The sequence below is a fragment of the Pelodiscus sinensis genome, chromosome 20 (assembly GCF_049634645.1).
Source record: "Pelodiscus sinensis isolate JC-2024 chromosome 20, ASM4963464v1, whole genome shotgun sequence".
Classification (NCBI taxonomy): Eukaryota; Metazoa; Chordata; order Testudines; family Trionychidae; genus Pelodiscus; species Pelodiscus sinensis.
This window is the reverse complement of record NC_134730.1, coordinates 5,692,141-5,706,790: the sequence shown is the minus strand read 5'-3', so window position 1 is coordinate 5,706,790 and position 14,650 is coordinate 5,692,141. Positions and strand designations below refer to the sequence as shown.

Genomic DNA, 14,650 nt, shown 5'->3' with positions numbered 1-14,650 from the left:
GCTTGTTACCTACCAGCTCTGTGCTCTTGGGGAGGCAGGGAGTCACACTCACGGAAAACCATTCCCCTCCCCCAGGCCTCTGCTAGAATCAAAGACAAAACAATGAAAAGGCTGGGGAAGACACACTTAAACTAATTAAGGAAACACCCCAGCCTCATCTGCATTGAAGATAGAACAGAGAGACATCTCCATTAGCATACAGAATGGAGACCAGCTCTTCCAAAGCAGGAACTGCACTGAACTATGGGATACCGAAAACAGAGAAGCACTGCTTGATGGGAAATCTTAGTCATTATCAGACCAATTCTAGTAATGGATCCTATTGACGTCCAAAATACTGAAACTGCCTAGTTACATTGTGAGCTCGTTCAAGGAATATCACCCATAACAAGGTGTGAGCAGTCTCTGTTGTCTCACCTCTGTCTACCCATAAACAAATCCAGTGCTCTCTTCAAACTATTGTCCCATCCCTATAAAAACTCCTACCCTTTCCCAAGAAAAACTGTTCTTATACCTGGATTTAAACTTCATCAGTTCCATTGAAACGTCTTCATCTCCTGTCTGATCGTGCTGGGGGCTCTTCTCTGCTTGTCTCCTCCCCTCTAGACCCCTGGCTCCCATCACCCTCTGTGATGGTGCAAGCTCCACGGAGTGGTGAGGTCTCTCTCTCTCTCTCTCTCTTCCCCTCCTCCCCCCACCAACTACCTCTCTCTAAGCATAGCCTCCTGACTCTGCCCTATGTAAACTGTTATATGGTTTGCTAGCCCTAACATTTGTAATCAGTTTCAATTTAGATTTAATATTGTAACTGTTTTGTGTGTTTGGCTATATATACCCAGAAATAAATAACTTTCATTATTAAGCTGGTTGCTCTCTCTTTCTTTCTCTTTCACTCACTCTTACTCAAGGGGTGTTGTTTTGGCTTCCCCATTCACTCTGCAACAATGCTTCTTGCACTCAAACTAAAGATCCCTGTAGTACCCAAAATCCTGTGGGGTTTGCTCATTGTGTGGTTTACCAGTGAATGATTGTGGTGTGAGAGTGGGGATAGGGAAGTGCTGAACCTGGGGGCATATGAGGATGGCAGCTTAAAGTGCTGTTTAATCCAGCCCACTGAGTCCAAAGGCACATGAGGGTGCAGTGTGGCATTGCTGTTAAACCCAGCCTGCTGAGTCCAGGGACATATGAGGGGTCAGCTTGGGAGTGCTGAATACCCAGGCCTTTCAGACGAGCTCTGTTAGTGGGTGTGAGCGCCTGTGTGTGTTGCTAAGCTAGGAAGAACCCCGTCCTGAGGAACCTAGTTTCTGCAGGAGAACTCCAGTGGGAGGCAGAATTGGCAGCAAGGAGATTCAGCTCCGTATGAGAGCACAAGGAAGCACAAGCACCACACTGATAGAATTGTTAATCTCCCCCCAGCCCCACAAGAGTAACCCTAATAAATGAGCATACTCCAGAGTATTAAGCAAATCTGGTAACAAGGTGGTGCTTGGGACATAGTCCCCAGGAGAGGAGGAGGGGTGCAAAGGCAAGCAAGTGCCCCTTTCTCCTCATGCCCAGACCCTGCACCCCCTCACTCACCTTCCCACTAAGACCCCAAACCCCCAGACCACTCTTGCACCCTCCCCGATAGCTAGGCACCCTCCCCTCTGCCTGCTCCTGCACCCTCCCTCCAGGCTAGACACCCTACCCTCACCCTTGCTCCTGCACCCTCCCTCCTGGCCATACACTGCCCATTCCCTTGTTCCTGCCCTCTCCCCCTGGCCAGACACCCTACTCACAGCCTGCTTCTGAACCCCATCTCCTGCCCAGATCCTGTATCCCTATCCCATTTGCTGGCTGCCCTGTCCCACACACTGAAAACCTGATTTTTGGCCCCACCACAGAGCCCAGGGGGAATCCACAAAATCTACAAACCCCATAAGAGTTAATCTGACCTATGGGAAACTCTGAACTTCAGTCCTGCTCTCCCTGCCCCTCCCACCTCATAGGGCTAGAGCGCCAGGGGAGTGAATTTTCTCAATTGGGGTCTACATCAAGGGGCTTTGGGGGGTTTTGAAGAGTTTTTTTTCCTTTTGCTTGTCACTTGTGTGATCCTCAACTGATTTTTCTGTAGGTCAGTGGCTCCTGACCCAAAAAAGGTTCCCCAACCCTGCCATAAATAAAGACAATGTTGAAACCTTTTGTGTTGGACATAAATTCATATTTTACCTTATTTAAAATGAAGTTTGGTAAACTAACATGAGAAAATTGAAACGCTTAATCTGTTTAATAATTTTGATTAATATTTTCTTTCTTACTGGTTAAATAAAACGGTTACTTACCTGTAACTGTTGTTCTTCAAGATGAGTTGCTCATGTCCATTTGAATGAGGTATGTGCACATGCCACGTGCATGGTTCCTAGAGTGTTTTTTCCCCAGCAGCACCCGTCGGGCCAGCAGGTTGTCCCCTGGAGTGGCGCCGAGATAATAGCACATAAATACCCCTGCTGGCCCTCCCCGCCTCGGTTCCTTCTTGCCGGAGACTCCAACAAAGGGGAGGTGGGTGGGAATCAAATGGACACGAGCAACATATCTCGAAGAACAGTATTCGAATATGTATTCGAAGAATATGTATTCAAATGAAGTGACTCCCTATACCAACCCATCAGGAGGTGGGGTGGGAGGTGTGACCTTGCAGAAAGACCGAACCTGTTTTAACTGAAAACGTATCTTTATTTGCTTATTTTACAGAACCGAATTCAGAACAGTAGACCCAGGGCTGCGTCACTCCTAGCTTGCTGTGTAATGGTGTAGTGTGATGTAAACATGTGGACTGATGACCAAGTGGCCACCCTGCATATATCAACTATTGGAACCTGTGCTATGAACGCTGCTGAGGATGCGTGCATTCGAGTAGAGTGGGCCTAACATGGGGCGGGTCCTTGCTGGCCAACATGTAGCATTCCCTGATAAAGGATGAGATCCAGAATGAGATCCAGGAAGACAGTCTTTGGGCTGATACTGGTAGGCCCCTCATCCTCTCTGCAAAGGAAATAAAGAGCTGAGATGACTTATGAAAGTGTCTTGTTCTGTTTATGTAAAATGCTAACGCCCTTTTTGCATCGAGTGAGTGTAGGGCTTGCTCCCTAAGGGATTGGTGAGGCTTTGGGAAAAACACAGGTAAGTATATATCCTGGGACATGTGAAAGGTGGAGATTACCTTTGGGAGGAAAGCCAGATGCGATTGCAACCTCACCCTGTCTCCAGAGAAGACCAAGTAAGGAGGTTCTACCAACAAGGCCCTGAGTTCAGACACTCTCCTTGCCAAAGTGATCGCTACAATAAAGGCTACTTTAAAGGAGAGGTGTTTAAGGGAGCATGTGGCTAATGGCTAGAAGGGTGGTGACATGAGTCTGGTAAGTACCAGGTTGAGGTCCAGGTTGCCTCACATGTGAAAACAGTCTGTCTACCCCTTTAAGGAACCTCCTAACTATATGGTTCATGAAGAGGGATCCAGCTCCATCCCCTATGTGAAAGGCTGACATGGTCGTCAGATGTACCCTCATAGAAGACGTTGATAACCCTGCCTTGTCTCAGCCCCAGCAGATAATCTAGGATTATTGGGATGGGCGCAGCACTAGGGTGCACCCTTCTATCTGCTGCCCAAAGGGAGAAACTCTTCCACTTAGTGGAGTATGCTGCCATCGTAGTGGGTTTCCTGCTTCCCAGCAGTACTGATCTCATGGCTTAGGAACAAGCTAGTTCCATCCCAGTCAGCCATGGATAAGCCATGCTGTTAGGTTGAGGGACCTGATGTTTGGGGTGATACAGTAGGTCTTCCCCTCAGCCCTGAGTGATTACATCTGGACTGATGGTTAGGGCTTGTGGCTCGTTCTGGAGCATGTCCAGGAGGATGGGGTACTAGTACTGTCTGGGGCTATTAGAATGACCTGGGCCTTGAAAGTTCAGACGCTGGCTAGGACTTTGTGAATCAGGGGAAACAGGGGAAATGAATAGAGAAAGCCCCTGGGCCAGTCGTTGACCAGCGCATCACCTCTAGACCCCAGTCCTTGGCCTAGGAATGAAAAATAAGTCGGGCACTTTTTGTTCGCCTGTGTGGTGAATAGGTCCACTAGGGGATAGCCCCACCTCTGGAATAACCTGTGTAGTAACGCCCCCTTTATGGACCACTCTTGTGTTCTGAAGGAGCGACTCAACGTGTCCACTAGCACATTCTTCGACCCTGGCAGGTACGCTGCCTGGAGATGAATGTCATGGGCTATACAGAAATCCCATAGGAGTAGGGCTACTTGACAAAGGGGAGAGGAGCGAGCTCCACCCTGTTTGTTTATATAGAACATTGCCACTATATTGTCCAGAAGCACTAATACTGTCTTGCTGGAGAGCTGGGTGAGAAAGACTCTGCATGTGTTCCTGACTGCCCTCAACCCCCTGACATTTATGTATAAATCTCTCTCCTGGAGAGTCCAGAGACCCCGTGTGCTGTGGTGAGCTATGTACACACCCCAACCCGTGTCCGAGAAATCTGTGACTAGCCTCACATTGGGTATCTCGGTCAAGAAGGGTACGCCCTTGCACACCTCTTCCTCCTGAGTCCACTAGTATGTCAATTGAAGGACTTCCTGTGGGACTGTCAAAACTGAGTCCTATTGTACCCTCGTCTGATTGAAAGAGCAGGCTAACCAGGCTCGTAGTGGTCTGAGCCTCAGTCTGGCGTGCAGAAGCACATGGGTGCATGAAGCCAAATGACCCAGTAGCCTCATGCAGATCCTTGCAGCTGTGATTGGGGACAACTTGAGTCCTTGTATAATGTTCTGTGTCCTGTGAGGGAGTTAACATAGACTTTTCCTTGTTTATCAGAAGGTCCACGTCCACAAACAGGGACCTTATGAAGGCTATATGGGTTAGTACCTGCTCTTTCGACCAGCCTCTGATGAGCCAGTCACCCAGGTATGGAAATACCTGAATTCTGCATCTCCTGAGGAGAGCTGCAACTGCCACCATGCACTTTGTGAGCAGTCTGGGGGCAGTGGAGAGTCCAAATGGCAGGACCACAAATTGGAAATGTTCCTGTCCTATCACACACTGTAGAAATCGTCCGTCTCTCATTCTTATGGCTATGTGAAAGTAAGCATCTTGTAAATCAAGGGCCATGTACCAGTCTCCTATTTCTAAGGCGTGACCATTCTGAACCTTTTCTTCTCTATAAATCTGTTGAGGTACCTGAGGTCCAGTATGGGTCTGAGTTCCCCTTTTGCTTTGGGGATCAGGAAATAGTGGAAATAAAACCCCTTGCCCTCTAAGTGAGCCGGGACCCTTTCCACTGCTCCCTTGTGTAGAAGCAGAAATACCTCCTGCCTTAAGGGAGCCTCATGAGATGGGTACCTGAAGAGGGATGGGGAAGGGGGTGGGTAGAGGGGAAATGGAGGAAAGGGATAGAATAACCCATTTGTATCAGGTCCAGTACCCACTTGTCCAAGGTGACTCTGGCACAGGCCTGGGAAAACTGGGACAATCTGTCACCAAAGGGAGCGGGGAGGGTGGTGTAACGTTTGAGGCTGCTACATAATCCCCAAGTGCACCTTCAAAACAACTGCTTAGATTGGTGGTTTGGGGGTGGGCCCGCAGTCCTGTCTGTGTCCGCTCATGGCCACCGCCTCCTGTTGTGATTACTGGCCGCCCCAGCATTGCCATTGCCTCCTGTACCCGTGTTTTGAGGTCTACACCTCCACTGATCCTGCCTATAGGGATGGTATTGTGGCCTCCCTTGTGTCCTAGTATTCAGGGATCGTCTCTGTGGGGCCGGTGTATGGATTCCTAGTGACATTAAGGTGGCCTTGGTGTCTTTGAGGCTATGGAGTCTAGAATCGGTGTTCTGTGAAAAGAGCGCCCTGCCATCAAAGGGCAAGTCCTGGATGGTATTTTGTACATATGGTGGAATCCCCGATACCTGCAGCCATGCGCTCCTGCGTATGACTACCCCTGAGGCCATGGCGCGGGCGGCAGAGTCCACAGAATCTAGGGCCACCTGCAGTACTGTGAGGGCTATGGTTCTGCCTTCATCTGTTATGGCTGCAAACTCGTATCTAGATTCTGGAGGCAAAAGGTCATGAAACCCGCTTCAACGGCTCGATGTCAGGATGGCGGTCGGTTTCTACTGGAGTGCCCCAAGGATCTGTTCTAGGACCAGTTTTATTCAACATTTTTATTAATGACCTGGATGAGGGTATGGATTGCACCCTCAGCAAGTTCGCAGATTACACTAAGCTAGCGGGAGAGGTAGATACGCTGGAGGGCAGGGATAGGGTCCAGAGTAACCTGGACAGATTAGAGGATTGGACCACAAGAAATCTGATGAGGTTCAACAAAGACAAGTGCAGAGTCCTGCACTTGAGATGGAAGAATCCCAAGCATTGTTACAGGCTGGGGACCGAATGGCTAAGTAGCAGTTCTGCAGAAAAGGACACGGAGATTACAGTGGATGAGAAGCTGGATATGAGTCAACAGTGTGCCATTGAAGCCAAGTGGGCTAAAGGCGTATTAAGGCGCATCAGGAGAAGCATTGCCAGCAGATCCAGAGATGTCATTATTCCCCTTTATTCAGCTCTGGTGAGGCCACATCTGGAGTACCGTGTCCAGTTCTGGGTCCCTCACTATAGAAAGGATGTGGACACATTGGAGAGGGTCCAGCGGCTGATAAGGGGGCTGGAGTGCATGACCTATGAGAAGACACTGAGGGATTTGGGTTTGTTTAGTCTGCAGAAGAGAAGAGTGAGGGGGGATTTGATAGCAGCCTTCAACTTCCTGAAGGGAGGTTCCAAAGAGAGTGGAGAAAGGCTATTCACAGTAGTTGCGGATGGCAGAACAAGGAGCAATGGTCCCAAGTTACAGTGGGAGAGGTCTAAGTTGGATATTAGGAAAAACTATTTCACTAGGAGGGTGGTGAAGCACTGGGATGGGTTACCTAGGGAGGTGGTGGAATCTCCATCCTTAGAGGATTTTAAGTCTCAGCTTGACAAAGCCCTGGCTGGGTTGATTTAGTTGTGATTGGTCCTGCCTTGGGCAGGGGGCTGGACTTGATGACCTCCTGAGGTCTCTTCCAGCTCTATGATTCTAAGAGATACCTTTAAAACAGGACGGGGAACCTTGGCGTGCCAGCCATATGTAGTGTGTCAGGGTTAGCTGCAAGCGAGCAGACACTTTTTGCTTCCCTGCGTGTCCACAGGCATAGAGCCTTGCAGCTCCCAGAGGACATGTTCACCATTCTCAGCCTATGGAAGCTGCAGAAAGTGAAATGGGGGGAGGTGCTAGGGGCTTAGGTATTGCTGGGTGAGTCCCTGCATGCCACCGCACCCTCCACTTCCCTGTGCTGGCAGCTGTGCAGGCCTGATTAAATATTATCAAATTATTCTGTGGGGGAGACTAGGGAGGTGCTTGGGCTGTAGATGTCTCCTGGGCCAGGAGCCTGAGATCCCTGTTCTAGATAGATCACTCCTAAGGAAATCCAATAAAACAAATTTTAATGCTACAAAATGGGGGGAGGGGAGGAGGAAAGTGTCTGTGTGGTTTTTTTTAAACTCCAGAGAACACCTGTTAAATTTAGGAATTTATAATCCAGGGATCCCTTGCCAATTTCACTTCACATCTACCAATGGGAGAAGCCACTGAGATTTGTATGCTTGTAAAGGATTGAAAATGGACCTCAATTACTATTTTAACCATAGGGTGACTAACATCAACCTACACTAGCATGACCAGTGCCATAAGAAACATTTCCAAGTATAGAGCTATAAAAATATTTGTGGCTATTTCTGACGATATTCAATATACTGCAGCTGCCTATAGTCATGTGTAGGATGTTGCTACTAGTAAGCTTTTTTCTTTTTAATAAAAGCATCATTTAATATCTTTTTAACCTCAGTAAGAAAGTACTTTCCTAAAGATAGCAAAAGACATATTTACACAAAAAAGCCACAAGTAAAGAGAAATTGGTTAATAAATGAAACATAAAAATACAGAATGCCAATCTGAGACACATCATCAGTCAGATGATATTTTCATGTAAATCTGCCAGTCTATTCTTCAGCAGAATTACGTAAGTACATTAGATTACTTGACTTTCTTCAATGAACATTTTCCATTCAGAGTGGATTTTAAAAGATATGCATGTTTTATTCATATAATATCATTACAAAATTTAATTTCTCATTTAAAAATACTTGAATTTCAAGTAACAGCCCCACTCCATTACTGCTGGACAACCCTACATAAACAAGTTCAGGAAATTGGTTATCATATTAAGGTGCACAAACAATAAAGAAAGCTTTGTGTAACTGTTTTCTTTTAAGGCTCATCTGTTTTGTTCTTATAAGCAAGATAGATTTATAATTTAGAAAGTACAAGAAGCCTGCTAAGTATATATTCCATTTCTGATCAAAAGAAAAAAAGCAGACATTGTACAAGGCAAATAATTACATATATCCTTGCATTACTACATGCATAAGTAGTACATTGTAGGATGCAGGTTTGCAAGCTCTTTTATTTTTTTTTAAACTGATGAAATGTTATATTGGTGTATTAAAGTAAGTCACACAATAAGCTCAGTGAAAGGATCATCATACCAGTTTAAATTGAGAAATTAATTTTCATTAAAAAAGGTTGCTATTTCCTTGAGCTTAAATCTTTGCATTTCACTAAGGCCTGGTTCACACTAGCACTTTACTCCAAAAGTAACTGGCCATGGTTGATAAACTAACTCAGTGGTTCCCAATCTTTTTTTATACCATGGACCGGCAAACCCATCACAAACTTTTAGTGGACTGGAAATGTTTGATTTGCATACTTCATTATGCAAATAATGAATATGCAAAAAGGCAAATAAAATGTTACTGGTCTGCTAAGGGGCTGCTGTGAACAGCTGGTTTCAGCTGCAGCAGCCGCCTGCCAGGTGGCAACTGCTGGAACCGAAGCCAGGTGTACCTCAGCCCCTGCCCCCAGAGCCGCTGTGAAGCGCCAGCTTCAGCTCCAGCAGTCGCTGCATCCTGGCACTGGTCCAAGCCTGTTGCACCACCCTTAGGGGGTGCTGAAGTCAATGCCGGTAGTCCTGCTTTTTACCAGGAGTAATGCTATTTCTGACCATGCATGGCCACAGATACAATAGGGTAGACACTACATTGCTGGAAATTCAACCCCATTGGTCTCCGGGGGGCCTCTCACAGCTGTCTGCTATGACCACTCTGGCCACAACCTCTGCCTCAACTGCTCTCCCATAGAGCTCAAAAAGCCCTGGGAATAGTAGACTGGCATGTCCCATCTGGACAGTTTTGTGAGTCCTTTGCAAGCGAGCAGCACACTACAGGACATGTGGACATGAGTTCCATGAGCAATCTGTCCAACACTGACGACAGCAAGTACTTCTGCTCCCATGGCCTCCACTTTCCATGGGCACAGAAGAGCTCCAGCCTGGAGTGGCCAGGAGATCCTGGACCTCATCGAGGTGTGTGGGGGTATGAAGCCATTCTCAATGACCTCGGGATGAAAAAAAGGAATGTCAATATCTATGGCAAGATCACAAGCTGCCTCTGGGTGAAAGGCCATTCCAGGGACACCTAGCAGTGTAGGGTGAAACTCAAGGAGCTGCAGATGTCCTATCAAAAGGCCAAGAAGCAGAGCACATACTCTGGGGCAGCATGTCACACCTGCTGCTTCTATGACCAGCTGGATGCTATTCTGGGGGGAGTGTGGCCAGCTCCCCCACCATGATCATCAAGTCTGTCCAAGGCACGCCTGGTGTCAGCCTGTGGGAGAGTGAGATGGCAGAAGGCCATGAGAAGAAGAAGGAGAAGACTAGTCATATGATGTTGCCCAAGGGCCAGGAGCTGGTCTTGACATTGGAGCTAGTCCCCCTTTCCCAAGACATCTCCCAGGCCATCAACAACCACAGGGAGGGTACTTCCAGTGAGTCCTCTAACTTTCTCTAACTACAAGAAGGGTCAGGCAATGGGGTGTGAGGGGCAGCATGCTGTCACTTTGCCTACAGAGCATGGAGGGCACGGAACAGCTTGTTCATGTGTTTGCAGATGGAACACCAGTCTTGCCTATTCAGCTCCATGAAGCTCCCATATAGGAACTCCTCAAATCCTTCTCACTAGGTTCTCAGGGAGGCCAGCCTTACTCCATCCTCTGTGGTAGGACACCTTCCCAAGCCACGCTAACATCACAAACATCTAATACGCATGCGCAGCCCAACCAGCTACTGCTATGAAAAGCTCTGAGCTGCGGCACCAGGACAACCTGATACCAACAGTGGAGCACAAACAGGGACATCACTCAAAGAATAAAGGGATAAAACCTGTGTACTTAGAGCTATTTTTGTTTTCTTCTCAATGGTATTAGTGTCATTAGATAAAAAATGGAATTGTTGATAGTTATGTTAGAAACCAAATCTCAGAATTTTTTTTTTTAAAAGATGTGGTATATATGGTTTTTAAAATCGAGGTTCAGCTTACAGTAATGTAATCTAAGATGGCTGAATACACAGAAAAAACATTTGTTTTTGAACTTAGATTGGTATCAGCTAGGGAACTATCTCTTAATTGAAGTAACGGCCAGCCCATTACTATAAATAGAAAGGAAATAGAGAGCATAATTGAAGTCACGTGTAATTCTATCCTGTCCAAATATTTACAAGTCAGTGATGAAATAGTCTGTTTTTATCTGCGTATCACTATAAATTTATCTTGCCATGGGTATTAGAACTAAAAACTTTCCACTTCAAACGGAAGCATCAATTACAAACTTCAGCATTTCCTCTGCTCCGTCAAAGGAAAGGATATCAGAGGAAGGCAGTAGCTAATTAACTGAATGTTTACTACAGATCTCAGTTAGAATCCTCAGATGAAAGGTGCTATATATAACATGTTATTGTGTATAAGTATTATTAGCATTATGGGGAAGCGGGAAGGAACATGCTTCCCTTATTTTGGTGTGTTTTAGTCATGGCTTGCAGGATGATATTCCAACTTTTCTGAAAGTTTCAGAAACCTCATAAAGCTCATCAAGTTGTGTGTTTCTTTAAAAAAAAAAAAAAAAAAAAAAAAAAAAAAAAAGACAGAATACTATCAGGGCCGGCCCGTCCATATAGGCGAACTAGGCGGTCGCCTAGGGTGCCAAGCTAAATGGGGCACCAAATAGTGGCACAATATCATTGAGGGGTTTAGAGGTGGGGGCGCCGATTGCATGGTTCACCTAGGGTGCCAATTGCTGGCAGCTAGTCGAGGGCCGCCCCTGAATAGTATACGGAAAAGGTATTTTTGTTTATTCTCTCCCCTCAAAAGGACAGCATGAAGGAGGTAGTTCCCCTTCAGTTTATTCTGTATGAGCTTGGCCTTTATTTCTCCATGGGGCCTGCTCCTTGTTGGGAGATTTGCCATTAACTAGTATGGGAGCAGGAACAGGCCTCAGATACCACTATATTCTATCCTGGGAATAATTTGCATATAAAATCCTGTGGTCATGATAACAGGATTTTATACTACCCACCCCCTTTCCAATCTGATCCCTCTAGCATGACTTGTTTTTTAAAAAGCATTTCTTCCAAACCAAAAGAGAGCCTAACTCTCAATTGGCATTTAAAAAAATCTTGATATGTGTTAGTATAACAAACAAGACCCCTCAGATAAAATACATTGTGTGTGCACACAATATACATACTGTAAGCAGGGTCTGAATCAATGCTTCCATTACAGCCAGCTGGAATGGGAAAGAAAGCTTGAGTGTGTTTATGTAAATATAGTTTGCTCCTGCTTTACTTAGATGTGTTAGATATTCAGCTGATAGAGTGGTCTTTTGCTCATTGTAATCAACTTGGCTGGGGTAGGGTCACAAATTGTGTTAATACTAATTGCAGTGTCTGTAATTATTGGGGGAAAACAAGGGTGTGTTTAGACTACACCTCTCTGTCAACAGAGATATGTAGATTAGGCACATCAAAATTGCTAACGAAGCTGGAATTTAAAAATCCTGTGCTTCATTAGAATAAACATGGCTACCGCCTTTTTTCCCCGAAATGGAGCTTTTTCGAAAAAAAAACCCCAAAACCCCAAAACGGCAGTCTAGACAAGGATCTTTCAAGAAATAAAGCCTTTTTCAAAAGATTCCTTATCCCTCATAAAATGAGGTTTACAGAATCTTTTGAAAAAGGCTTTATTTCTCAAAAGATCCGTGTTTAGACAGCCATTTTTTCCCCAAAAAAGTTCAATTTTGAAAAAAGCGGCAGTCTAGACGCGGATCTTTTGATCTTGAAAAAGTTGGACTGTGTTTAACCCACTTCAAAAAGAGAGACACTCTTAATGTAAAGAACGTCAGGTGGACAAGGGCTCCACTACCAAAGACCTGTGTGTGAGGTTAAGAGGGGGAGGGCAGGACTCTGAATCAGCAGGCTACATGCCCTCCAAATGTGAACTGTAAGACTTGTTCAACCTGTTTCTCCCCCGTTCCAATGATAGAGCTAGAATAGACTCCATAAAGACAAAGCTTTGGCTGGGTTGATTTAGTTGGGATTGGTCCTGCTTTGGGCAGGGGGCTGGACTCGATGACCTCCTGAGGTCTCTTCCAGCCTTATGATTCTATGAGTCTCTTTTATTATTTTAAAGTTATTCCAGCGGATGCTGTAATTTTTTGTGACTGGCCTGTGCTTTGGGCCAAGAACTGGAATCACTGGTGGGCTGTGGGTGAGACAGCAGCACGTGGCCAGCAGGACGGCTGGCGGGAGCAGCAAGTGGGCATTTCCCTATGCTCAAATGAGAGGAGACTTCATGATGATACCTATGAATTCTGGGTATGCATTAACCAGACAGAGCTGCGAGTGGACTGTTGAAGTAGAGAGAGGCATACTATGGACATGTCTACATTAAGAAACTATTTTGAAATTATTCAAATCAACTTAACTCCCACTTTAACAAAATCAAAATAGTGTATCACCACTAAGGGGAAACCTCGAAATTAGTTAGAATTAGTCCAAAATAGCATGGAGCATGCCTCGGTTTTAGAGCCCTGTAAGCACTCTGTGGAGGGCACAAGGAGGGCGGATACTTCCTGTGGCTCCTTGGTCAGGCAAGCTGCAATGGGTGCTTTCAGGAGTTACTCTCTACAGTTGCATTTCACAAGTCACTCCTCCACTGCCTCCCCCTTCGCAGGACGCAAAAGGGACACAGTGGACACGTGCCTTCTTATGCTCTGGTTGCCCTTGCAGATGCCACAGCACAGAGCCAGAGCTACTGAAAATCAGTGATAGGCTCACGGGCCTCGTACCGTGCCTCATAGTGCAGTACTTCCAGACTGCCTGCATGTTGCTCCAGCAGGACAAGGATGAGGACCTGCAGGACAAACTCCACCGTGGACCACAAGCCCTGCTCACCCAGATCTTGGCACTCCTGCTGCTGCGCATGACCCTCGATCCCCTGGACACAGTGGAATGCTGCTTCTGGTGGTGGGAGATGAATTCGGACTGGTGGGACCACATTTTCCTGAAGCTATGGGACGATCAGCAGTGGCTGCAGAATTTCTGTATGTGGAAGGCCACCTTTCAGGAACTCTGTGGGCCCATGCTCCTGCAGATAGCGAAGGCCATCAACCATGTGCTGCTACGTGAGGGTTGTCATTCTGGAGAACGTGGACAGCATCATGGATGGCTTTGCCACCATGAGCTTCCCCAACTGTGAAGAGGGGAGCATAGATGGTACACACATCCCCATCCTCTGTGCCTTGGACTTTATCATTAGGAAGGAATACTTCTCCATGGTGCTACAAATCTCATGGATCACAAGTGATGCTTCACCAACATCAGTGTGAGATGGTTGGGAAAGGAGCATGATGCCTGCATCTTCCAGAACACCTGCCTATTCTGAAAGATGCTCACCGGCACTTTTTTCCCCGACTGTGCCATCAGAGTTGGGGAGGTGGATATGCCCATTGTCATCCTGGGCAATGCAGCCTACTCCTTGCTCCCCTGACTCATGAAGCCCTACACGGGCAGCCTGAACCTCAGAAAGGAGCAGTTCAACACCAGGTTGATGCATGGTCATTGAATATGCGTTCGACCATTTAAAGAGGAGGCTTAGGAGTCTCCTCATCCTCTTGGACCTTAGTGAGCACAATATCCCCTTTGTGGCAGTGGCCTGCCATATGCTCCACAACCTTTGTGAAAGTACAGGCAAGACTCTTTTGCCAGGGTGGGCGGCTGAGACTGAACATCTGGCCAGGGAATTTGAGCAACCAGACACATCACTGCCATACAGAGAGCACATCAAGAGGCTGTGCTCATTAGAGAGGCCTTGAGGGAGAGTTTCATGCAAGGCCATCTGAGAGACTCTCCCTCAGGCCTCTCCACAAGGGGCTCCCATACACCCTCTGTATGCCTTTCATCTCCTACCCCTACCTTCTCCTGCTCTCCCTTCCTCTGCCCTCCCTTCCCACCTTCCCCTGTCTCCTGCAGAGCAAACAATAAAGACATTTTTTTTGTTGACAAAACAGCACTCTTGATTGGGATGGGGGGGGGAATAGAACCAGGGTGGGACTGGGTAAAGAACCTGGAATGGGGGAGGGTAAAAGGGGGGCTCAGGGATGGGACAGAGTAGTGCCTGCCTCTGGA

The 14,650-nt window shown here is 46.7% G+C and overlaps 1 protein-coding gene across 2 annotated transcripts in view; it reads right to left on the bottom strand.

The window, feature by feature from the left end:
• RAB40B (RAB40B, member RAS oncogene family) overlaps positions 1-14,650 on the bottom strand; it is a 75,048-nt gene that overhangs the window by 18,811 nt on the left and 41,587 nt on the right. The window contains exon 2 of one of the 2 annotated variants that reach the window (XM_075903535.1): positions 11,713-11,751. The exons of the other annotated variant lie outside the window; for it this stretch is intronic. Within the exon in view, the coding sequence (XP_075759650.1) occupies positions 11,713-11,751 (39 nt within the window). The remainder of the gene's footprint in view (positions 1-11,712; positions 11,752-14,650) is intronic. 2 annotated transcript variants of the gene reach the window in all.